The following is a 25,892-nucleotide window of genomic DNA, read 5'->3' as shown; positions in this document are numbered from 1 at the left end:
TAAGATTGTGAGCCTGAGGGAGAAGACTGCCTTCTTATCAATCACTGTAAACCACTTTGGAAGACTTTTTCAGCTGAAGAGTCTTGAATGTATGTCAATTCTCCGTCCCGGGTGGATTTGATTTAAATCACTAGTCAGGAAGACTTGATTTAAATCACTTTTTTACAGAAAGACTCATTCTTGCTGGTATAATCTTAATATTTACAACCAGATGAAGGTTTCGTTTTTGGAATAATAAATTTTCAGAGTAGTTTTTACAGTTATATAAAAAATCACTGATTTGGTTATGCTATTAGAAATACGCAGACAGATAATTATGAAATTATTGTGAGGTTTAATAAGTTAACTGTGAACTCTTATTAGCTGACTGGCAAGCAGGTCTCACCAAAGACTTACAGATTCCAGTTACTATTTCCTCCACCACCCTTTGGGATTTGCTTCTACATTCAGGTGTGTTCTGTACAGTTAAGTGATAGTGCAGTTGTTGGGACCCAGTGGGATTGGGAAGAGGTTGCCAGCCCTGAAGAGCCTTCAGCACTTGCCTCAAGTCTGACTTGAACAGACATGCAACTGACTTGCACAATTATTACACAAAGATACCAAGATTTGGGGAGTATTCTGCTCACAAGGTTGCACTTTCATTTTCACTGCTTCACACTTAGCTACTCATGCAAATCTATTCCACTCCAAACAATCTATTCATTGAAACTCTTGGAGCTTAGCATTTAAGAGGTAAGGGATTGATTCTGGGTATATAAATTTGCAAACTCTGGATGTTTATTTTATAACATTTTTTCTAGGAAGAAAAGGCATGTTATCTCTGCAGACACAAATTCACACTTTTGAGAATTGCAAAAACAAGCATCTGTGATATCTTCTTGTTAGAAAAACTGCCCGAAATAATTTTACAGAAACCTCTGGATAATTCATTTACAAAAAAATGTAAACATTTGGACTATAATGTAACTTAAATAGCATTTTATTTTTAAAAATGCGATTTAAATTTTTTAAATCTAGTTTTTGGGTTGGTTTGTTGGTTTTTCTCCACCCTGTCTCCCTTCCACCTAACCTTCCACTTTTACCCTGAAAAAATGATGACACACAGCAGGGCCTTTTTGGCTGTGACATCTGCCTTTACGAATGCCTAAAAGTATCAAGGAAGATCCACCTGCCCTCATCATTTGTTAAGAATTTTGCCTTTTGGCTTGGCCTGTGGAAATTGTTGGTTTGTGGTCTCCTGCTTTCACTTTCTGCCGATTAATTTTTACCTGCTGGTCTAGTGTTTATATTTGTGCTGCTGCCGCCGCCTTTCGCTGTTCTCATTTTTCATTTGTTTATTGCAGTTTAAACTTGGTTTTTTTTATTTTTAGCTGCTTTGGCTGCCTTGCCAAAACAGGAGGGTGTGAACTCTTTGAAATTAAAATCCATTGCACATTATCTGTCACCATCAATCAAAACTTCAATAAGGTAGATGAGTCAGAAATCTAACATGCAGGTTTAGGGTACATTTCTAAATTCTGATCTTGGCAAGCTGCAGCCGACCTCAGATTGACTGAGTCAATAAAGGCACTTGGGAGAGCTACATGAAGTCAGTAAAACTTAATTTGGAATATGACACAGACCATGTGAAGAGGCCATGCTAGTAAGCAATAGTATATTTATTATTTTATTTAGAGTAATTGTACCCTGTTCTTCAGCCAAAAATGCTCCCAGAGCAGCTTGTATGAAATCAAAACAAGACACTCCCTACCTACAGGCTAATATGATAAATAAATAAATACACAATACACAAAGGAAAAGGGACAAGGAGGAAAAGGAAAATAAAATTCAAAACATAGGCACCAACGTCTCCTATACTGACCAGCTGGCATAGTTCAGAGGCTGGAGGAGCCGGATGGAGCTGGCTAGCTGCTAAAGGTGTCAGCTTGCCAATCAATACACAATTATTAGTAACATAATCACAGGGCGCTTTACAACATACACCCATGCCTTGCTTACAAGGGATGCTTCTAACATATATGTTCACATCATCTTATCAAGACTGCAAGGAATCTTCCTAGTTTATTAATGGAGGCACATTTATAAAGCGAAAGCCTTCCGTTGAGATGGAAGCTATCACACAAATCAACTCCAGACCGGCTGTCACTTTGGTCAGCCCACAAAATTATGACCGGGAAGTCTGAAGATAAAGACGGAAAGAATACTTGTCTCTGGTTTCTAACCATGTACATACGGAGGCCAAGGAAGACAGTCAACACACTCGCTAAGTGTCTGCTTCTCCTTCCGGTGGCTGTTGGAGGACCCCGTGGAGCTGAATTTGAGTGGAGATGGGGAGAGAAAAGGAACAGAATTCCATGCTGGATATATCTCAAAGTCTTTAAGGCGCACCTAGAAGTATTCATTCCACTAAAACCCTATTCAACAGTTAATCTTATGGCAAGGCCATTTTGAAGGGAGGGCCTTAAGAGGTGGTAATGGTGGGCCAACCCCAGACACAAGAAATTACCAGCTACCAGTCATAGCGCCAAAAACTAAGCCCCTGCACCTTCCACACACTCCACCCAGTTTTGCAGCTGGATGACGTCCTTAAACGGGGCCTTAACACACCTTCTGCCAAAGTCAGAAGATTAACAAAGAAAGAAACCACTGCTTGAGTAGAAGTTACAAACAGGCAGCATTCCTGGACTAGGGTATTGCTTGGGGGGGGGGTGGCAATATTAATATTTTGTATATTTATTTTGGATCCTATGATTTATGTGGAAATTGTTCTATTTGGTTGTGTACTTTTGATGTTTTGCTTATTGTTTATGACTACTTTCATTATATTTGTAGTTCCGTAATTTTTTTAAGCCGCCTTGCCTCTGAAGTAATCAGAAATACTGGGAGCAGCTAATCCCTTTCCCCTACCCCTAACTAGAGTTATGGACTTTCACTACTATTTTTTAAACGAATACAGGGTTATTTGTATAACTCTTTTATTTATTATTTTATCTATATTATTAAATTGCCTTCCAGTAACTTTTAATATTAGTATGAAGTCCAAAAGAGCACAAGTAGTTTAGTATCTCTATCTGGCAGCACTAATAATAATAATAATAATAATAATAATAATAATAATAATTTATTACTTATACCCTGCCCATTTGGCTGGGTTTCGCCAGCCACTCTGGGCGGCTTCCAACAAAAGATTAAAAATACATTAAATCATCAGTCATTAAAAGCTTCCCTAAAGAGGGCTGCCTTCAGATGTCTTCTAAACGTCAGATAGTTGTTTATTTCTTTGACATCTGATGGGAGGCTGTTCCACAAGGTGGGTTCTACTACCGAGAAGGCCCTCTGCCTGGTTCCCTGTAACTTCCCTTCTCACAGTGAGGGAACTACCAGAAGGCCCTCGGAGCTGGACCTCAGTGTCCGGGCAGAACGATGGGGGTGGAGACACTCCTTCAGGTATACAGTGGTACCTTGGGTTAAGTACTTAATTCGTTCCGGAGGTCCATTCTTAACCTGAAACTGTTCTTAACCTGAAGCACCACTTTAGCTAATGGGGCCTCCCGCTGCTGCTGCGCCGCAGCACGATTTCTGTTCTCATCCTGAAGCAAAGTTCTTAACCCAAGGTACTATTTCTGGGTTAGCCAAGTCTGTAACCTGAAGCGTATGTAACCCGAGGTACCACTGTACTGGGCCAAGGCCATTTAATGCTTTAAAGGTCAGCACTGACACTTTGCATTGTGCTCGAAAATGTACCAAAACCAGCTGATGACATGGCTCCCCAAATCTCTTTTCTGATGAGAGCAACTTTTGCATCTCATTTGGAAACCAAGGATCCAGAGTCTGGAAGAAGAATGGGGAGGCACACAATGCCAGATGCTTGAAGTCCAATGTGAAGTTTCCACAGTCTGTGTTGATTTGGGGAGCCATGTCATCAGCTGGTGTTGGTCCACTGTGCTTCACTAAGTCCAGGGTCAACGCAGCCGTCTACCAGGAGATTTTGGAGCACTTCATGCTTCCTTCCGCAGACGAGCTTTATGGGGATGCTGACTTCATTTTCCCGCCGGACTTTGGCACCTGTCCACACTGCCAAAAGTACCAAAACCTGGTTCAATGCCCATGGCATTACTGTGCTTGATTGGCCAGCAAACTCGCCTGACCTGAACCCCATAGAGAATCTATGGGGCATTGCCAAGAGACAGATGAGAGACATGAGACCGAGCAATGCAGAAGAACTGAAGGCTGCTATTGAAGCATCCTGGTCTTCCATAACACCTCAGCAGTGCCACAGGCTGATAGCATCCATGCCACGCCGCATTGAGGCAGTAACTGATGCAAAAGGGGCCCAAACCAAGTACTGAGTACATATGCATGCTTCTGCTTCTCAGAGGTCCAATACTGCTCTATTTGCAATCCTTGTTTTGCTGGTTTCATTTAATATTCTAATTTTCTGAGATTGTTAATTTGGGGTTTTCATCAGCTGTACGAAATAATCATCACAATTATAACAAATAAAGGCTTGACGTATCTCGCTTTGCATGTCATGAGTCTATCTCATATTTTAGTTTCACCTTTTAAGTTGAATTACTGAAATAAATGAACTTTTCCGTGATATTCTAATTTTCCGAGTTTCACCTGTAATCCACCATTTGGTTACCACTGCAGGCAACCAGGCGCCCCTTCTTAGAAGCCTAGAAGTAAGACCTCAACCCAATGCAACACTCCTGCTATTGTTCCCCAGCAACTGAGGTTCAGAGACAGGCTGCTGCCCGTGATTCTCTCCCAGCAATAGTATTTTATTTTATTTTACTTACAGAGAAGAGTGGGATTTGCCCTCCTCTTCAAGCAACTATTTCCTCATGTTAATGAGAACATGGCTGTATAAAACCAACATTTTCAATCCTATAATTGGGACTCCATGAATTACTTCCCGCTGTATTGAATTAAGCTGCTGTTCATTCTCATTAGGTTGATGCTTACTTCAGAAACCCCTCAAGAGTACAGAAGAAAAGAATGAGAGGCTTTGCTTTCCTGCTCTCAAGGACTTCAACCTAAATCAACACCTGAGATGACACAAAAAGTTTAAAGAGCTAAGGTTGCAGTGCTAACTACACATACCTCAGAACAAACGAAACACATGCACAGATTGATGTGCAAAGTCAACAGAACTTTGTTTGAGGGAAGCCTGTATTCCCATGGGGTGGAACACTGTGGATATTCCTGTTTCATTTCTTTACATAGAAGCGTTCTGCACTGGGTCACTGCCTCTGAAACAGAATAAGCTGGGCACAAGAAGCACCCTTTGCCACCCAGTGGCCCTCTTGCTAAGACTCAGGCAAGTGCTCCTTACGACAGGAATTCCCAATATGCCTTTCGGTAGGAAAGGAATGTCCGTGGGGGGAGAGGGGGAATCTAACTACACACTTTCACCTTAGAGAATTGAGAAGAAGCAAAGAGTTATGCGTTCTCCTCTAGACCTCCTGGCATTCAAGCTGAACAATCTGGAGAACAGATACTGAATCTCGCTGCAAGAGACATAAACATTCCCACGAAAACTAGTGACCAGCTTCACTCAGCTGTGCTGGAACCACAATGCTTGGAATTCTGACCACAACCTTGACACTGAAAAAGACAACTAAATACAAACTGGAGGTTATGTGATTGGAAAAGGTCACAAATGGTCTAGAAAAAAAAGGCAAACAGGAACAATGTGGTAGAAAGAGCAAGGGGGCAAGGAGAAGATGACAAAACCAGCAAAGGATATGGGAAATCAATGGCTACAATGGTAGGGAAGAGGCAGGAAAGGACCACTAAGTGTGGCCTGTTGGCAGGGGCCAGAATTACTGTAAAGAAATACTGATCTCTGTAGCCAGAATGGCACAGCACCAGGGAGCAACCAGAATGTGGACACTGCCTGCAGATTGTGGCCACTGGTCAGCATGGGCTCCTAGGCCAGCGGAAAGTTTCCAACCAAGACTGTCTTCTAGGGCTGCATCAAGAGAAGTATAATGTCCAGGTCAAGGGAAGCAATAGTACTGCTCTATTCTGTGTTCGTCAGACCACACCTGAAATAATGTGCCTAGCTCTGGGCACAGCAATTTAAAAAGGATATTGACATGCTGGAACGTGTGCCGATGGCAACCAACATGATCAAGGGTGTGGAAACCAAGCCTTATGAGAAGCGGTTGAGGGAGCGGAGTATGTTTAGGTTGGAAAAGAGAATTGAGAGGAGATATGATAGATATCTTCAAACATCTTGAAGGTCTGTCATGTGGAAGATGGACCCAGCTTGTTTTCTCCTGATCTGGAGGATAGAACCTGAACCAATGGCTTTAAGCTACAAGAAAGGAGATTCTGACAAATCACCAGGAAAAACTTTCTGATGGCAAGAGCTGTTTAGACTCAACAAACTTGTTTGGGAGATGTTGGGCTGTCCTTGGAGATTTTTAAGCAGCATTTGGATGGCCATATATAATAGATGCTTTAGTTGAGAGTTGGACTAGTTGACTCTCAGAGTCCTTTCCAACTCTATAATTCTATGATTCTAGTCTTCGCTGCGAGATCATATCCATCCGGTATTATACCAGCTGCACTGGCTCCCGGTGGAGTACAGGATCAGGTTCAAGGTGCTGGTTTTAACCTTTAAAGCCCTATACGGCCTAGGACCCTCGTACCTACGGGACCGCCTCTCCTGGTATGTCCCACAGAGAAATTTACGGTCTGCAAATAAAAACATCCTAAAGATCCCAGGCCACGGAGAGGTTAGGCTGGCCTCAACTAGAGCCAGGGCTTTCTCGGCCGCGGCTCCAATCTGGTGGAACACTCTGTGACAAGAGACTAGGGCCCTGCAGGACCTGACATCCTTCCGCAGGGCCTGCAAGACAGAGCTGTTCACCAGGCCTTTGGTCAGGGCGCAGCCTGACCCCCTCCTCTGGCAATCTGCACAGAATTTTGCTTGATGGTTGCCATTAATTTGATTTAATTAATTTTATAATGAATGTTTTTAGAATGTCGGACTATTTTGATTGTTGTTAGCCGCCCTGAGCCCAGCTTCGGCTGGGGAGGGCGGGATATAAATAAAAATTATTATTATTATTATTATTATTATTATTATTAATATTGGAAAACTTGAAACTGTACTGCATATTACCATGGCATCTTTTGAATGTGCAAAACTTCATTCTCAGAAACCCTGTAAGGTGAAATTCAGAAACGCTAGTGCAAAATTCGAGTGAAAGATATAAAGTAGCATTAGCCATGTAACGGTACTCGGCCACAGCCAATAAACTCGCACTTTATATTGATTCTATAGCCCAAACCCATTCCGACAGGGACGGGGGACCTGTGGCTTTTCCTGTGTTGCGGAACTCCAAATTCCCTCACCCCAAACAGCACAGCTGCTGACCAAAGCTACAGTTTAATGAAGTCTGGATGGCCAGAGATTTCCATTCCCTGCAGCATGTTGAAGGACACTTGCTGTCCATGACCCAAACACTGAGAGTTTCTCCGGGACAACAAGGCCCAACTAGACACGAAGCCGAAACAGTAAAACAAGTTTCCAGGTAACACCACGCGCTCCCTTCCTTCATCTGGAAACGCCAGGCAGCCCTGCCAGGGGATTGCACGGGGCACCGGCGAAGGTCCCGACGCAGGAAGCGGCGCATCTCCTGCGCACCAGAGTCACACCCGCAAGAGACGAGCTGGGAGGGCCGGGGGCCGATGGCACCGGAGCCCAGAGACCGAAGAGTCGGGCAGGGGCGGAAGAAGGCGGCTCAGCCTCCGCCTCGCAAGGAGGACGTCCCGGGTTCAAGCCCCACCGGCCTCTCCTGCCCCACAGCCTGGGGAGCCGCCAGGGCCGGCAATAGCGGGGCCGATGGGCGAAGGGTCTGGCTGGGCGGGGACGGCTTCAGGTCCGCCGCAGCCCGTGAGCGAAGGCCTCGGGGAGCCTCTGCCGGGCTGCGATCCGTGGGGCGGGGAGGGGAGGAGGGCGCCCCCCCCAGACCCCCCGCCCGCCCCTCTCCCTCACCGGGCTCCAGCAGATGAGCGGGTCCGTCTCCGGGTCCTCCACGAGGGTCCACAGCTTGGTGAGGAAGGCGGGCACGTTGCTGCCCCCGCCCGCCACGCCGCCGCCGGCGCCCTCCATGCCGCCCCTCGCTGGCCGAGGCCTCCGGGGCCCGGGCCGGGCCTGCCTCCGCCGCCCGCAGGCGAGGCCTCCCTCTCCGCGCAGCGCCAGGCGCCGCCGCCCCTCCCGAGGCTGCTTCCGCCGGCCCCCGAGAGAGAGAGCGGGCCGTGGGGGGCGGTGGGTGGTGGGCGGGCGCGGCGGCCCCGGAGCAGCCTCCTCCTCCCTGCGCCCTCAGCCCCTCAGAAGGAGCCAGGCATGGCCGCCGCCATCTTGTGACGCCAGATACACACGCAGCGCGCAGGCGCCGGGAAGAGGAGAGGCCCCGCCCCCCTCGCGAATGGGCGGCCGGGGAGGGGAAAGGGCCGCCGCGCGCATGCGCCGCCACTGGCTGCTGCTGCTGCTCTTCCTCTGGGCTCCCTCCCCCCAAATATAATTCTGCCCCTTTAAAATACACGCTTTGCATGCACAAGCCATGGGGGTATATATGGATAGAGGTTGTGCAGGTTTGCATATGTATCAGTCCATTCTGCCCCTATTGAACTCAGAGGGGGCGTGGCACGCAGAAGGGGGTGAAACTGTGCAGGAGAGGGTTATCAATAACTCGCCAGGATGGATACACTCTTCCCTTATGGCTGGAGGCAGCAGCAGCAGCAGCAGCAGCAGCAATAATAATAATAATAATAATAATAATAATAATAATAATAATACTTTTTTATTTATACCCTGCCCTTCCCACTTCAGAAAACCAGGCTCAGGGCAGCTAACAGCAAATTTCAAATACTTAATTGATGCAAGAAAAAGAGCATAAAATACAGTATAAAATATGAATAACAATAAATTCAGAATTAAAAAATCAATTTACGGGGAAAATTCATCCAATAAACACTAGCTGGATAAATTGGTCCTACTTGGGCCAGCAAGGAGGCCAGGGGAGAATTAGCTATGGGATCCCAGAGCGGGTAATCTTCATAGAAAGGGGAAAGGGAGGGGAGGAAGGGGAATAAAAGATCAGGCTGAATTCAAATTAAAGGCCAGGCGGAATAGCTCTGTCTTACAGGCCCTGCGGAAGGAGGTTAAATGCTGCAGGGCCCTGGTCTCCTGGGACAGAGCATTCCACCAGGTCGGAGCCACCACTGAGAAGGCCCTGGCCCTGGTGGAGGATAATCGGACTTCCTTTGGGCCCGGGACATCTAAACTATGATTATTCATAGACCTTAAGGTCCTCTGCGGGGCAGACCAGGAGAGGCGGTTCCATAAATAGTTCCCATACAATGCTTCTAAATCCCAGTTGGTGGAAACCACAGGAGGGGAGAGCTGCTCTTGTGCTCAGGTTCTGCTTGTGAGCTTCCCAGAAGAGGCTCCTGCCATCTTTTTATCAATCTCCTGCGAGTCTTCCTTGGCTGAAGAGTGGTATTCAAAACATTTAAATAAACATTTGCTTACTTTTATACATACTCACAATGGCTCACAAAATATCATTAGCATCATATACACAGGATAATTTAGTTTCCTATGCATAGCAGGTATATAATGCTTTCAGACAATTTGCAGAACATCTGCAGCGCTTCCAGTCCAGGCCCTGATTACCTCTCTTTTACTCGGCCACCTGCCAACAATTCTGCCTGGCTTATGCGTCCAACTTGTTCCTTGCTCTTAAAATCCCGCCCCCCCCCCCCACTCTGGCTCCACCTTTAATATTACAGATGTTGGGAGGAAGGAGTACTGGAGCTGGGGTGGGCATGGTTACAACAACCGTGTAATGTAGTCCATTGTTAACGCAGCAGGTTATAGGTGTGGTGTGGATGAAGCTGGTGCGCGTTTGCTGCTGCACTCACCCCGTACCTAAAAAAAACCCTCCCCTCTAGTTTTCAGGAAAGATAAAAACTGCCATCTGGATCAGACCAACGGCCCAACTAGTCCAGCATCCTGCATTGCAGAGGGTTGGACTAGGTGACCATTGGGATTCCATCCAATTAATACGATTCTATGATCCTCTGATCCTGTACTCACATTGGCCAACCAGATACCCCTATGGCGGTGGTGTCCAAACTTTTTTCAGAGGGCCAGATTGGATGAAGTGAAGGGCTGTGGGCGCTGACGAAATGACCAACTGAAGTTGTTTTTTAGGACTGAAGTTGTTGAGATTTTTTTTTTTTTACCCTAGGGAATAAACTGCCACAGGGGCTGGATTAAACCGACCGGTGGGCTGGATTAGGCCCCTGAAACGGACTTTGGACATGCCTGCTGTTATGTACTGAAATTCTCACCCTGGGCCAGCAGGGGGATACTGTAGATAGTTTTCACTCAGGTCCACATATGCAAATAAGGAATTGAAAGTGACGTTCAGTGATTGGATAGTTAGTGATTGGATAGTTACAGAAAGTTGTTACTGTTGCGTTGTAGTGGAGCTCTATATAGGCAGGCTGGTTGAACCTTTCAGTTCAGTTCTGTTCTGGCCTGTGAATAAACAAGAGCTGTTTGAAGAATCGCTGTGTCGTCTGATATGTTCACCCACAACTTAACACCTGCCCTATGGGAAGCTGCAAGCAAAATTTGAGCACAAGGGCACATTCCCTTCCTGTTGTTCCCTGCAACTGGTATTCTCAGAAGCGCTGCTTTCTCATGTAGACAGAGCATGGCCTCCATTGGCCAAGCCACCCATGAGGCAAAGTGAGGCAGGGGGCAGCAGATCCAGCAGTGCTCTCCTTGGAAGCCAAATCTGCCCGGCATGCTGCCTCTGCAGTGGCCTCTTGGCCAATAGTTCTCCTCCCACCCTTGTTCCCAATGTAGAGGTTTATTTCCTGCTTGTGCCCGATGTAGATCTTCACTTACCCCTTCTTCACAATAAATTTTTTTTATTCCAGTAGCACTTTAGAGACCAACCAAGTTTGTTATTGGTATGAGCTTTTTGTGTTGTTATATCAGTGTGCATGCACACGAAAGCTCATACCAATAACAAACTTAGTTGGTCTCTAAGGTGCTACCGGAAGGAATTTTTAAATTTTGTCTCGACTACAGCAGACCAACACGGCTACCCTTCTTCACAGACAGGTGAAGGGCAAGCATTTTGTGGTTTGTCTAGGGTTCCAGCATGTTGAGCCAGCCCTGCTAGTAAAGGTAAAGGTACCCCTGCCCGTACGGGCCAGTCTTGACAGACTCTAGGGTTGTGCGCCCATCTCACTCAAGAGGCCGGGGGCCAGCGCTGTCCGCAGACACTTCCGGGTCACGTGGCCAGCGTGACATCGCTGCTCTGGCGAGCCAGAGCCGCACACGGAAACGCCGTTTACCTTCCCGCTAGTAAGCGGTCCCTATTTATCTACTTGCACCCGGGGGTGCTTTCGAACTGCTAGGTTGGCAGGCGCTGGGACCGAACAACAGGAGCGCACCCCGCTGCGGGGATTCGAACCGCCGACCTTTCAATCGGCAAGCCCTAGGCACTGAGGCTTTTACCCACAGCGCCACCCGCGTCCCACCCTGCTAGTAGCCATTGATTTGAGTACTAAATTGAGAGTTTCCCTCATTGTCCAAATTACGACCAAAATTCCATGCACTAACCTTGTGCTTCATTACTTTGCGTATAACTGTGCCGTGTGTTTCAATGATTGACAGCAGTCACACAAAGGGAAAGGAGGAGAGCTTTTCTTTTTGCCGCTAGCTTTCATTGAGAAAGGGGGGGGGGTTGGTTTGGAGTGACAGCTGTCTGTTGCTCAATCACAACTATGCTGAAGTCTTGCAGTTTTCTATTGTTTAAGAACCAGTAGTGATGTAAGTGAGAGCTGGACCATAAAGAAGGCTGATCGCCGAAGAGTTGATGCTTTTGAATTATGGTGCTGGAGGAGACTCTTGAGAGTCCCATGGACTGCAAGAAGATCAAACCTCTCCATTCTGAAGGAAATCAGCCCTGAGTGCTCACTGGAAGGACGGATCCTGAAGCTGAGGGTCCAAGACTTTGGCCACCTCATGAGAAGAGAAGACTCCCTGGAAAAGACCCTGATGTTGGGAAAGATGGAGGGCACAAGGAGAAGGGGACGACAGAGGACGAGATGGCGGGACAGTGTTCTCGAAGCTACCAGCATGAGTTTGACCAAACTGTGGGAGGCAGTGGAAGACAGGAGGGCCTGGCCTGCTCTGGTCCAGGGGGTCATGAAGAGTCGGACACGACTAAACGACAACATTGTTTAAGAACAGGGGAAGAGCCTGCTGGATCAGGCCAAAGGCCCATCTAGTCCACCATCCCGGCTCTGACAGCGGACGTGGTGGAAATAATAATAATAATAATATTTATATCCAACCCTCCCCAGCTGAAGCTGCTGTGACGGCAGCAAGAATATTATTGGCACAAAAATGGAAGCAAGAAGAATACCGACGATGGAAGAATGGCGGATGCAATTGATGGACTATGCAGAACTGGATAAATTAACTGGAAGGATTCGAAACCTGCGGGACCAGAGATTCTTAGAAGACTGGAGTAAATATACAAACTATTTGAAAAGTAATAGTAATGAACAGATTACACTAGTAGGACAGTAAGAAGTTTTGTAAGGAGAATTATATGAAATATTACAAGAAAGACTATGAGGAGAATTATTAGTTGGTGACAATTAAGAGTGATAGATCTATTAAGAAATGCAGAATAAGTGATAAAAGACGGAAAATCACCAGGGGTGTTGACAGAAGTCTAAAACAACGTATAAGATAAGAAGTTATGTTATGTGATTGTTGTAAATGATATGTTTAAAAAACTAATAAAAATATATATTTTTTAATATTAGAAATATTGCAAAAATGGAGAAGGAGATGTGATATGTTAAGAGATGTAAAGGCAATATTAAGTTAAGAAATGCGTAAGAAGTGATTAAGACGGAGGATTATCAGAGGTGCTGATGGAAGTCCAATAAGAATGTATTTGTGATAAATTGTGTGGTATGTTTTATAATTCTGTGTGTTAAAAACTAATAAAATTTTTTTTTTTTTAAAAAAAGGGAAATATACCCCTTGTAAGGAGCAGCTTTCTCTACGGACCGCTCTCATTTCGGAGGAAAAGAGTTCCAAAGTCAGCCCGAAAGCTGCGCTCCATGTGCACGTCTACCCTTCGTATGTCTATGTGCACCAGGGTCCCTTCCAAGCCATTCCTGCGACCATAGACTTACGCCATCGTGGCGCCTGCGCAGTAGGCGCGATTTTTTGCAGCTCTGGCCTGTGGGGCGCATGCGCGGAGCTGAGAGGTAGACCGGCGCGCGTGTGCCGACGTCACAGCTTCACCTCTGACCTCTCCCCTCAGGTTTCCCCTCAGACCCGCTTTCCCCGCCGGTATTCGAGTCTTATCGCTGAGGCAAAGACGGCGACGCCGCCTCCCTGAGGGAACCGAAAAGAAACCGCGCTGGGCTTGGAGGCGAAGGCCGCGCGAGGGAGCGAGCGAGGAGGGGCGGGGCCTGCTCCTTCCCGGCGCGCCTGCGCACTGGCCGGCAGCTGGAGCGGCGAGCGCACGCGGCGGGGACGTGAGGCGGCTGTGAGGGGAAGCATGAAGGTCGCCGGGGGAGAAGGGAGCAGCCGAGGCGGAGGCGGCGGCAGCCGGGTGAGGGCCGGGGCGCCAGGGGGCGGGGGGCCCGGGGGAGGGGGAGGAGAAAAGGGGCAGCCTCTCCCCCACGCGAGACCCCCGGGAGAGAAAGGGGGCGGGAAGGCCCTCCGGGAGTTGCTGGGCCCTCAGGGGCCGGGGACCTGGCCCGCCCCTTCCTCATCTCAGAACAGCAGCCCCGCGAGGTAGGTCGGTCGGGCTGAGAGGCTGCGGGTGCGCAGGCCACGCCCGCTGAGCTTCACGTGGCCCCGTGGAGGATTCGAACCCAGGCCTGCCTCAGCCTTCGCCCCCTTCTGCTCTCCCTGTGGCAGGTGGAGCCCCGAGAAGCGCCTGGAGAGCCAGGGCAGGCAGCCCCAGCCCTGGCTGCAGAATGGTGGCAAGATCCTGGGGGGCGGCTGCCAGTCAGAGTGGGCAGTGCTGGGTCAGGTGGGCCAGGGGCATGAGGTGTGGGGTGAGGCACCTTCACGTGTTGTGTTGTAAATCACCATCTTGTCCTCGGATGAAGGGCACCATAGAAATCTAGTGATGGGGATGAGGACGGTGCCCCAAGAGCTCCTGATGAGCAACAGTCTCTGTCTTATCAAGAGGCAGAAGGGCTCTCTGGGCACTTGGCACCAACCTCATCACCATTACTAATAAAATAAAAATGAATTCTTTTGTGAAATGAAGCCAATCGTTGTTGTTGTTATTTACTTGTTTAGTCATGTCCGACTCTTCGTGACCCCCTGGACCAGAGCACGCCAGGCCCTCCTGTCTTCCACTGCCTCCCGCAGTTTGGTCAGACTCATGCTGGTAGCTTCGAGAACACTGTCCAGCCATCTCATCCTCTGTCGTCCCCTTCTCCTTGCGCCCTCCATCTTTCCCAACATCAGGGTATTTTCCAGGGAGTCTTCTCTTCTCACGGTGTGGCCAAAGTATTGGAGCCTCAGCTTCAGGATCTGTCCTTCCAGTGAGCACTCAGGGCTGATCTCCTTCAGAATGGAGAGGTTTGATCTTCTTGCAGTCCATGGGACTCTCAAGAGTCTCCTCCAGCACCAGAATTCAAAAGCACCCATTCTTCGGCGATCAGCCTTCTTTATTCTTTACATCAAGCAAAACTGGACCTTTTTCTTTGGCGATCACTTGTAGCCGAGTAAGATTGTCTTCCATGAACACAGTTTTAACATTCAGTCTGTAAGTGACTGTGGAGGCCAATTCTGGATCCACACGTCCTTCCACAGTGGGGACATTGGTGTCCGGGCGGGAGTTGATCCCGTTGTGGATTTGCCAAGTGTGCCTTCCTCTTAGCACATTTCTCCCTTGCGTCCTGAGTTCGAGTGTCTTCAAAGCCCATAACACCTTTGGTAAAGGCTGTTCTCCACTTGGAGCGGTCGCAGGCTAGTGTTTCCCAATTGTTGGTGCTTATACTACATTTTTAAAGATTTTTTAGTCTTTAAACCTATTGTTGACCACCACCATTACGCTTTCCATTTTTAAGTCTGGAATGAAAACTGGGTAGCGATGTTGGGAAGCTGGGTAAAATTGTATCAACAAGACCTGGGTCTAGCATTATTGGGTGGGTGGGTTGTTGAAGACAAGAGGCATATCTGAATGGCAGGGTATATGTTTCTGGTGCCCAAGGCAATTATTGGAAGGACGGTAATTAGTTATTGTCTCTGCAGCCTATTGACACCACAAGTGATGTTTGTAGCATTGTTTGGGAGAACCTTTTGGCCTACAAGGGGAGGATGATGATTTATTAAATTTCTATGCTGCTTTTCATCTGAAGATCACAGGGTGGCTTACAATATAGGGATTTGACACCCCTGCTAGTACACTGTTCTAATGCTTTCTGTTTCCTTCTGGCAGCCTCTCCTCCGCTTCCTTCCCCTCGAGGAGCAAGAAGGGCAAAGTGATGATCTGACAGACAGTGATGAAAGTGTATTTTCTGGACTAGAAGATTCTGGAAGTGACAGCATCACAGAGGATGAGGAGGAAGACCACGACAGTGGGGTCGAGGAGAAGTCAGAAGGCGTCTTGCCCCCTGAAAATACACTTGTAAGTATAGAATACTCTGGAGTGCTGCGTCTATGGCACTGTGTCTTTAGGTGATTCTTTTCATGTAGCTTTTCAGGAGGGAGGTTCTGGACAAAGAAATCACATACAGTGGACACTCGGCTTGTGAACGTGATTTGTGCAGGATGCACATTCTCAACCCGCAGTGTTGTGTCTGCGCATGCTCGGGTTGTGATTCAGCGCTTATGCACAAAGCGCAATTTAGCACTTCTGCGGATGCGCAACTCCCAAAACCCAGAAGTAACCCGTTCCGGTACTTCCTGGTTTTGGCGGGTACATAACCTGAAAAAATGCAACCTGAAGCGTCTGTAACCCGAGGTATGACTGTATTCCTTCAGTGGCAACACTTCAGAGGTTGTCATCCTGTCACTGTTCTACACATATGTTGCATTTCTTCATTTCATAGAATTGTAGAGTTGGAAGGGACTTTCAAGGGTCATTTAGTTCAACTCCTGCAAGGTAAGAATCTTTGCCCCAAGTGGGACTCAAACCCACAACCCTGAGATTAGGAGCCTTGTTCTATCCCTGAGCTATCCCTTCAGTTCATATGTTATGCTTGTCATTTTGCAGTGAAGTTGGTTTTCCTTGGGAAGTTTCCCATTTAAGAAGTTCAGGTGCACATACAATGTTAGGCAAGCTCAACAGCTTCAAAGTTGTAATTAATGTTTTTCAGGTGATTGTATGCCACGCTGTGCAAGCGGAGTTTCACTTATGCAAGAGAACTTCCCTTTCCCCTTTTCTCCCTGTGCACCCCCAAAATTGCTCCAGAAAGTGTATTCTGGGGGTGCATGGAGGCTGCAGGAGAGAGGATGAGGAAGAGCCATTGTGCAAATGGGAGTACAGTGGTACGTTGGGTTACAGACGTTTCAGGTTACAGACTCCGCTAACCCAGAAATAGTACCTCGGGTTAAGAACTTTGCTTCAGGATGAGAACAGAAATCGTGCTCCGGTGGCGCGGCAGCAGCGGGAGGTCCCATTAGCTAAAGTGGTGCTTCAGGTTAAGAACAGTTTCAGGTTAAGAATGGACCTCCAGAATGAATTAAGTTCTTAACCCAATGTGCCACTGTATTGTGCAGTTGGAACAGCAGCTTTGGATACAGCCCTATGTGAAGCATGCACAGTTCTCCGGTTGCTAAAATGTACTAGTAAGCCAAGAGTTTTCAGTTCCTTTGGTTTTTTTAACATTTAAGTTACGTCTGGAAGGGGTGCGGAAACCTCAGCTCAAGGTCCTCATCCCCTCATAGGCAGCCTTCCAGCGGTCACATGTTAATTGTGGGTGAAGCAAAGAATGTGACTTAGCTTTGTATGTTCTAGCCATGCAAAAGTAAAGGAAAGTGCACGCACCTCCATCCAGGCCAGGAAGAGGCATTAGCACATTCAAGGACAGTTCCAGCCAGGAAACTGCACCTCAGGAGGGTGCTGAGGGGGGCTGGTAAGGGGTGTGGCCTGTGGACAGTCCCAAGGACTTGTCAGAGAGGTGGCTCAACTTCTCTACCATGGATATAAAGGAAATATTTACATTTATACAAGTATACCAATTACTATTTTTTTACATAACATTTAAATCTCAAAAAGTATGCTTTAATTTCTCACAAATTTTAGATCAAATACATGTGTTGTATTGGTACAAAATGCTTAATATGGGGTATCTTTTTTAGTTTTGCTTACTAAATACAAGTAAAATAAATGTGCTAAATTAGATTACTCTCTAGAGGACATCAGAAAATAGCCCAATGTGAATTAAAATATTATTGATGCAAATTATCCTAATATGCCCTGGGGCATTTTCCAGATCAAAATTTTCTGGAAGACCCATATCACTGTCACATTGCAAGGTATCTTCCTGAAAAGCAAAATAAAAGGCTTTAAATAAATAACAAAGCAAACAAATTTATATGTATGTGCAGAGAGAGAGAGAGAGAGATCCTCAGTGAAAGAACTCTGTTGCAACCTGGATGAGCTTTTCTCCCATTGAATATAAAATGTGCTTCCCTAGGGAAGAGCAGGGATGTTTTATTCTGGGTAAGGATTTACTGAGGGGAATTTCCCCCCGATATAATCATGCAGATACCTAAAGGAGAATCGACAACTGCCATTTAAATGTTTTCAACTTTATGTTTTATCCATGGTGTTTTGATTTTTTAAAGCCACCTTTAGTCCTGGTTCTGGGGAAAAGGTGGGATATAAATAAATATTGCCATCCCCAATAGCTACTACCCATGGTGACTGTGTTCTACCTCAGCTGTCCAAGGCAGTAGGCCTATTAATACTCTTAATATTGGGAACTGCAGGTGGGCAGAGTGCTGTTGCTCTCATATCCTGCTTGCAGGTTTGCTACAGGGATCTGGTCACTGTGAGAACAGAATGCTGGGCCATTGGCGTGAAGGAAATTCTTGTATTTGCTGAATGTTCCAACGTTCTGCTTCATTTCATGCTCGTGAGTTCCAGTGTCGTGTGTGTGAGAGAAGAACTTTTCTCTGTCTGTCCACTACCTCTATCCCAGACATAATTTTATAAATTTCTTATTGTGTCCCTCCTTACTCACCTTTTCTCAAATTAAACAGTCCCAAACACAGCAACTTTTATTCATAGGGGACTCAGTCCACCCCCTTGATTATTTTGATGGCTCATTTCTGAACCCTTTCCTTTTTGAGATGAGGTGACTAGGCAAGCTTTTGAATATGTGGATTGACGTGTGTCAGGGCTGCCTCAGGTCCCAGCTCACAGAGGACCAATGCCAGTCCGTTGTTATATAAAATAGTCTTTATTGAAGTTCAGTTTCTCATTTACAGCCACGGCGCGCAGCTCTACGTCTTAAATCTAGACCGCCGAAGCTCCGTCTGAATCTCCTCCCCCCAGACACCAGTTTAAGACCCTAGCCTTGCTCCATCTCTTTCTCTGCTCCCTTTTCCTCTGGGTCCGCCTGTCCGTTGGGGCTTTCCCCTTTCTAGACTCTTCTGACGCTGACTCTCCCGAGTCCTCCCCCTCCCTCCGGCGGGCTTTAGGACCTGGTTCCCAATCCGGGCTTCCTGCTGTCCCGCTCGCCTGTACATTTGAACTTGGCGCACGCGCCCAGCCTGCCACCTTCCTTCTGACCGTTATGCTGCTCCTGTCACTGCTCCCCTCTTCGGGAACGCTAGCTGGGCTTGACTCCTCCTCCCTGCTCGCCGGAGGAGACGCTGGCCCTGGCCTATGGGACTCTTTCCCCCCACTACGCTCCGGTGGGGAAGCTGGTCCTGATTTCCAGCTACTGCTCTGGGAGTCTCCGCTGGCCCCCTGCTTCTGGTGTGTCCCCCCTGGGACCCCCCTTGCCCTGGCCATCGGCGCCCCCTTCTGGGAATCTTCTGATTCACTGGAGAGGCTCATGGAATCTCTCGGGTTACTGTCATTCTGCTCTCCGCTGCCCTCAGATTCCTCCCCTTCGCTCTCCATTTCCTCTCTCCCCTGCGCCTCTGCTCCTGAGCCCCTGACAACGTGCTTACTTGAGTAACTGGTTTTCGACACAGATGGGTAGCCGTGTTGGTCTGCCATAGTCAAAACAAAAAAAATTCCTTCCAGTAGCACCTTAAAGTGTGTATCTGAAGAAGTGTGCATGCACACTGAAGAAGTGTGCATGCACACGAAAGGTCATACCAAGAACTAACTTAGTTGGTCTTTAAGGTGCTACTGGAAGGAATTTTTTTTTGTTTTGGTTTCGACAGGCCTCCTAGTGTGGTTGGCATATTTGCATTCCTATTAGGACTCCCTGATACGTTGATCTGTGAGGCTTTGCTGCTGTCCATGATCCGACCTGTTTTGCCTAAGAGAACATGTCAGTGCCTTTCATGCTCTGGCCTTCCTGTTGTAGCTGAGCTGAGCAGCTGCTTTTGGCGTGTGGTGCTCACTTCCCTCTCCCAGCACACAATTTCCCCTCTGGCTTGGCTTTAGACAGTAAGTTTCTTCAGTGTCAAGAGCCTGATGCTCTGTGCATTGTAAATAAAAATAATAGCAAATAGATATATATATGCGCAAGGCCTCTCTGCTTCTGTCATCAGCCTTATTCATCAGGGCTTGGCAGCCAGTCAACTTGGCAGGGATCCTGGGGAGCATGAACGTGTAGAACGGAATAGACAACCATCAGCCGGCGGTGGAGATGGAAAGCTCCTGTGCGTGCTGCAGCTCTGCCGCACGCTCCAAAGTTGGGAATTCTTCTATATTGTTACTGGTGGGTCTCCTTCCTCAAGGCAAAACCTCCTCTCTTGTGCATAGGAGGAGGTGGAGGAAGCAAAGGACCCAGGGCTTAAGAAACTTCCCTTGATTTTGCTGGCTCAGGATGCATAAATTTGTGATAAATAAATGATTCTTTGTCCCTGGTAGGTTGTCTTAAGTTGCAAGCATGCACAATTCTTTGGAGTGTTCAGACACAAAACAGTGGGAGGCAAGGCAGTTTCATCTTTGGAAAACTCTGGCAGGCCTTCAGCCGCAGTGGCCAGCTTTTGCCTGGGTAGTTCATTGGGCGATAGGCTGCTGGCCTGAGGAGCCTGGGTGTCGTTGCTGTTCTGTTGTGAAGCTCAAAGGTTGGCCTTGGGCACATCCTTGTCTTGGCTTAACCTACCTCACACAGAGTTAGAACTGTAGAGGCAATATGTGTGTGCTGGCCTTAGCTCCCTGAAGGAAGGGTAGGATTCAAGTTTCAAATAATGAAGAGGGCACTCGACTTCACAGACCTCCAAGTAAGCCGGGTGGTAAGGAAGAGAGGAACTTGCATCCCTCTAACCTTGGCAGGGAGGGAGCTTGGTTCTCTTCCAGTTGGCATTGGAGAGTTGCATGGGACCAGCATCCTCTGCACAGAGGAGCTCAGCCTGCTAGTCCTGGATTTCCTTGGTGATGCCCCGAGGTGCCAAAGAGAGAATTGAAGAAGCACTTGCAGGGCTTCTGACAAAAAGGCATTTGCCGTGTTAGAAGAGTTTTCATGGTGGACAGTACAAATGTAATAAATATTGCAGCACAGTTTTCAGATTAAAGGAGTCGTACAGATGGTTACTGAAAAGCAGAGAAGAGTTGCAGAACAGATCCTTGTGCCACCCGTTCAAGAACTGAACTGTCTCAGTGGCTTCCATGGTGAGTTTTCAGCACCAGCCAGTGCTTCTCACCTGGCCACAAGCATTGTTGAATCAGCAGATGCAGACACAGCGGCTCACAGCCTGACCTCTTCACCTCGGAAGCCCTGGCTGCCGCAGCTGCTGCAATTACTCCTTCCGATTGCTTTTCCTGGCTGTCTCTCCTGCCCCCCTGCTCCCCCCTGCACATTCCTTTTGGAGTTGCATGCTGCCCTCTGGTGGCCTCTTTGCCCACCTTCCTGCAGCAGCCTCTGAACTGACTGCTCAGGGCAGGAAGCAAGGCCCCGTTTTGTGTCCATTAATCAGAAATGCAGAGAGTGTGGCTGTAGAAAAATCCAAGAACAAGACTGCTGTGCAAGAAGGAAGGTTCCCAGCACGTATCCAGGCTAGGTGTCATCAAGGGAATTCTTTTATATGCCTCCTGATAAAAGCTGCTTGGAAGTACCTTACACTTCATCTCACCTAAGCTGAGATCACGACCTTACATCTCCTGAGTCAGGAGGGTGGCACAAGCCTGCCCCTCCATCTTGAAAATGAACAAATGAGTATCAAAGCGTGAGCCTTGGAACATTCTGCCAGAGGAGAAGCACTGGGTGGTGTTGTCTGAAGAACCCACATCAGCCTGCCTTGTCCTAGCTCTCTTCCAGCTGATTGCCAGAGGGACATGAGTGCAGCAACAGGAAGGGGACCTTGGTCATTCTAGGGGCACTTTGGTTTGTGGGTGTCTCCACGGCAGCATTTCTCCACTTTTTTTTTCCTGGAGGTGCACGAGAAAGCAGCTCTGTTGCCTGTGAGGGATGAGGAACTGGGCCAGTCTTGCTAGGCCAGGGTGCCCTTGGCAGTGACCCTGGGCCTCCTTGGCATGACCTGGCAGGTCGCCAGGGTGGCTTGCTGCACCAGTGGCCCATTTCTGCAGCATGGGGCTCTGCTCCAAGCTCATGGAGTGTTGGGAGGAAGGAGAACTAGGGGGGGAGAGCGGGAGAGACAGACAAAACCTTCTCAATGCCAAAAGCCTGGGAAAAAACTTACCTCCGATCTCCTTTTTTCAAAGACTTTAATAAAGCCTTTGTTTTTGCTGTAATCCCATCTTCTAGTTGGCCCTGTACTTTCTAGGCCCCCAGCCCCACTTTCTCCCCTTGGCCAGAAGGGTGGAAGTCAGGGGGGGGGGCAGAAAGGGCTGTGTTATGGGTTGCGTACAGCAGAAGGTGATCACACACTGTGCAGATTTTACTGCTCCCAGGAGGGGTGCTTTGTAGGGCTGCTTTTCTGATTATTCTATCAAATCCTCCGGTAAAGCCCACTCCAGGCTGGGTCCCCTCTGAGCGGGGGAGGAGGGTGAATCTCTTTAACAGGGAAGGATGTGCAGTTCTGCTTGCACCCGCACGCCAGGCCAAGGCGTAGGTGCAGTCTGGAACGCCAGGCCCGTGGGCTGGAATCTGGCTGGGGATGGATCCTGTTCTGTCTCAGATCCTAAGAAGAGCCCTGATGGACCAGACTAAGGTGCTTCCATCTAGCCCAGCCTCTTGTGGCCAGCCAGATGCCTTCAGGAAGCCCACAAACACGGCGTAGAAAGTAGGAGCCGCCTTCTGCAGTTATTGTATATGCAGACGCCTGCTGCCTTTTAGCTCATGGCTGCCGATAGGCCAAGCCATCTAAAGTACTGAAAGTTTCCATTCCGTCCGTGCATAAAGCATAGAGATTACTGCTTGATGTGTCGTCTGGGGTTTCCGCACTATGGTAAGCCTTCCCCAGAAAAGTGCCCTTTGGCTGCTTTGGACTACAACTGCCCTAGGCAGCATGACCAGATGATGCTGGGGCTGATGGGGTTTGTAGTCCAAAACAGTGGGGGGCTCCCACCTTGAGGAAGGGTGACCTATATTCAGAACCACCCATCTACCTCCCTGACTTTACATAAGGAGACGGCCATCACGACATCCTCTGACAACTAACTTGGGGGATTCATTCTGCATTCTGCAAAGAAATGCTGTCTGTTGTCTGTCCTGGATCAGACCAGTGGCCCATCTTGTCCAGCTTCCTGTTCTGACATGAGGCAGGACGTGAGCACAAGAGCCCTCTCCCCCCTGTGGTTTCCAGCAACTGGTATTCATTCAGAAGCCTCCCGGGTGTGGAGGTGGAGCATTGCTTTCATGGTCCCTCCATCTGTGGCGGCAGAGAATAGCCTCCATCACGACTAGTGGCCATTGAAAGCCTTTTTTCATGAATCTGTCTAATCCTCATTTAAAGGCATCCAAGTTGGTGGCTGTCTCTTAACTCCTGTGCGAGTGAGTTCTGCAGTTTAACTATGAGCTGCATGAATAAGCACTTGGTTTCATCTGTCCTGAGTCTTTGAACATTCAAGTTGATTTGATGCCTGCAAAGTTCTAGTGTTATAAGAGAGGGATAAAACTTTTCTCTGTCCACTTTCTCCATGCTCAAATATCTGTCACATGGGACTGTCACACGGAAGAGGGAGCAAGATCGTTTTCTCCTGCTCTGGAGGGTAGGACTCAAACCAATGGCGTCAAGTTACCAGAAAGAGATTCCAACTAAACATCAGGAAAAAATGTCTGACTGTAAGAGTTGTTCAACAGTGGAACAAACTCCCTTGGAAGGTGGTGGACTCTCTTGGAAGGTGGTGGTTTTTAAGCAGAGCTTTGATGGCCATGGATGCTTTAGCTGAGATTCCTGTGTTGCAGGAGGTTGGGCTAGATGACCCTTCCAAATCTACGATTCTGAGATTCTCCTGGGAGAGGGTGGCTGCAGGTCTCAACTTTGTGGACTGTAACGATATCTTTTTCATGTGTTGAGAGGGAGCACCAGGATGTACGTAGTAGAAGACCTTAGGCTATAGCCCGAGGCAGGGAGGCCCTCGCTACACTGAGTGTTCATTGCTGGCCATTTTGTGTAGTTAGGGAAGTCTCCCATGCAATTGTGTAAGACACACAGCCGCTCGCTGCCTGTACATGGTAACTCTTTCTGCCATCCTGCTTGTCTTTCAGGCTGAAGAGGTTTCCAGGAAGAAAGTGCGATTGCACCGTAAGATCAAGGGCACAGAACACAATTCACAGGAGGAGCCACTCTTGCAGAATGAATATGTGGAAGACAGCTCCGATGAGGAGGTAAGGTGGTCTCCTATGCTACTCTGTGGGCTGTGATGGCTTGCCAGGCCATGCAATGCTAAACAAATCAAGGTCTCCTGCTCTTTGAATGAAAGGTGGGTTGGCTCCTTGTGTCTCTGTGTTTCCTGTGTGCTTTTTCAACCACTGCTGACCCAATTTTTCTGTCATATGGACATTTGGCTGCATGGGTTACACTGATGTTTGTTCTTTACAGAGGAACTGGTGGTTTGGGGGGGGGGGGGAGAGAGAGACTGACTTGACATCCTGCAAGAAGCTTAAGAGCAGTGGATGAGTCTGTGAGTCACACACAGGGCCCAGAGAGGTGGATTATGGGGTAGCTTCAGGGCAGTGAGAAAAAGGCTGGTGGAGGGGGGACAATTAGGTTGGCTTGTGCCTGCAAAGTTGCAAGAGGATGTGTGTAGGATTTGAGGCCGGAGGAGGACCATTGTTTACCTTCCCTCAGGCAAAATGTAAGAGGCTGCACTTTTCTGGGCTCACGGTCTAAGGAAGAAAAAACCTCTGATGTTTTAGTGTTGAACTCTAAGTAACTGGACTAAATTCCAGGTGAATGAGGAAGGTAAATGGTGGTAAACACAAGTGAGGAAAATATTCACAACACTGAAGAGAAGATAATTGGGTAGGCGTCACTGCAGAAAAGGGTCTGGAGGTTACAATAGGTAATGCACTTTGAATGAGCCCCTGATGCTCTTGTTGCAAAATTGCCAAGACCTCTTAAAGTTGTATTCTTTATTATTATTAACTTTCTATACCGCCCTTCATCCAAGGACCACAGGGCAGTTTACAAAATAAAAGCACAAAAATACATACCATTGGGACAAACAAAAACAACACCTCCCCTCTGCACACACGCAGTTTAAAAGGCCGTGGATCGCTGAATTATCCAAAGGCCTAGGAGGAGAATGTTTTTGACTGGTGCCTAAAGATACGTAACGAAGGTACCAGGCAAGCCTCCTTGAGGAGAGCATTCCACAAATGGGGAGCCACCACAGAGCCACCCCACAGACCTGCCACAAAAGATGCTGATTTCAGGGGACCAGGTCAGTTCATATGGGCAGAGGTGGTTCTTGAGAAGTTGTGGTCCTGAGCCATAAACTGCAGAAATCATCATGTCCAAGGGCAGACACCTAATCAAGTTCTGGGCACTCTGTTTCTAGGCAGTTCAGAGCAAAATAGTGGGAGACTGTAAAGAAAGACCTCAAAAGAGAGGCGGGAGCTCTGTGTGGTGTATTTTGCCTGCACAAAAAGCGAGCGGGTGGGGAAAATACTGCTCCTAGCAGGGTGGAAAGTTCAGAAGCGTGCAAGGAAATAGGGAGGTCTCTGAGTTTGAGACATTGGGGCAGAATTGTTCCAGGTTGACTGTTGTGGCCTGAGTGTCATGTAGCTCTGGTGAGGCACACGGACACAGCTGTTTCTCCTTGACAGAATCAGTGCAAGGAGGTGTTTTTGTGTGTGTGTGTGTGTGTGTGTGTGTGTGTTTGTTTTTACAAAAGTCTGCTCTGTAAGACATAATTGAATTATTTGTTGGCATTTTAGTTGAAGAAGACAGGGATTTCCTTGCTGCCTTTGTCATTCTTGTGGAAACATCTGCCCTGAGTAATGTAGTGGAATAACTTGTTAGTTCCTTCTCAGCAAGCAGAATGTGGGTCAGCGTTCCTAACCTCCTGTCACCTCCCGAGTCCTTGAACTCTCTCAGTTTCTGGCTGAAGGACAGGAAAGCTCCCTCCCCATTCCCCTGTTTCACCAGCCTGCCATTGGTTCTCTCCAGTTTTCTTTCCCAACCAGCAGCCTGATCTCTTTCCCACAATGCCTGCCACAACAGCATTAGCACTGCCTGTCATTCTTTTTTAGCAAGCGTGTGGCTGCATTTGCAACTGCTTGCCTCCAGTTCCCATTCTTCCACCCGGTCTCTCTAT

The 25,892-nt window shown here is 47.9% G+C and overlaps 2 protein-coding genes across 4 annotated transcripts in view; one reads left to right on the top strand and one right to left on the bottom strand.

The window, feature by feature from the left end:
- HSF1 (heat shock transcription factor 1) overlaps nucleotides 1-8,386 on the bottom strand; it is a 45,674-nt gene extending 37,288 nt beyond the window's left edge. For 2 of the 3 annotated variants that reach the window (XM_028735945.2, XM_028735946.2), the window contains exon 1: nucleotides 8,015-8,261. In XM_028735945.2, the coding sequence (XP_028591778.1) occupies nucleotides 8,015-8,131 (117 nt within the window). In that variant the 5' untranslated portion in view covers nucleotides 8,132-8,261. Of the gene's footprint in view, nucleotides 1-8,014 lie in introns of all 3 variants that reach the window. The other variant, XM_077932654.1, reaches the window with a different exon arrangement.
- A 4,983-nt stretch (nucleotides 8,387-13,369) lies between these two features.
- Nucleotides 13,370-25,892, top strand: part of BOP1 (BOP1 ribosomal biogenesis factor) — a 67,769-nt gene continuing 55,246 nt past the window's right edge. The window contains exons 1-3 of the mRNA XM_028735940.2: nucleotides 13,370-13,685; nucleotides 15,534-15,722; nucleotides 23,839-23,958. Of these exons, the coding sequence (XP_028591773.2) occupies nucleotides 13,632-13,685; nucleotides 15,534-15,722; nucleotides 23,839-23,958 (363 nt within the window). The 5' untranslated portion in view covers nucleotides 13,370-13,631. The remainder of the gene's footprint in view (nucleotides 13,686-15,533; nucleotides 15,723-23,838; nucleotides 23,959-25,892) is intronic.

This window comes from Podarcis muralis, chromosome 8 (genome assembly GCF_964188315.1).
Source record: "Podarcis muralis chromosome 8, rPodMur119.hap1.1, whole genome shotgun sequence".
Classification (NCBI taxonomy): Eukaryota; Metazoa; Chordata; class Lepidosauria; order Squamata; family Lacertidae; genus Podarcis; species Podarcis muralis.
The sequence above is the reverse complement of the archived record's forward strand: the minus strand, read 5'-3'. Positions and strand labels throughout refer to the sequence as shown.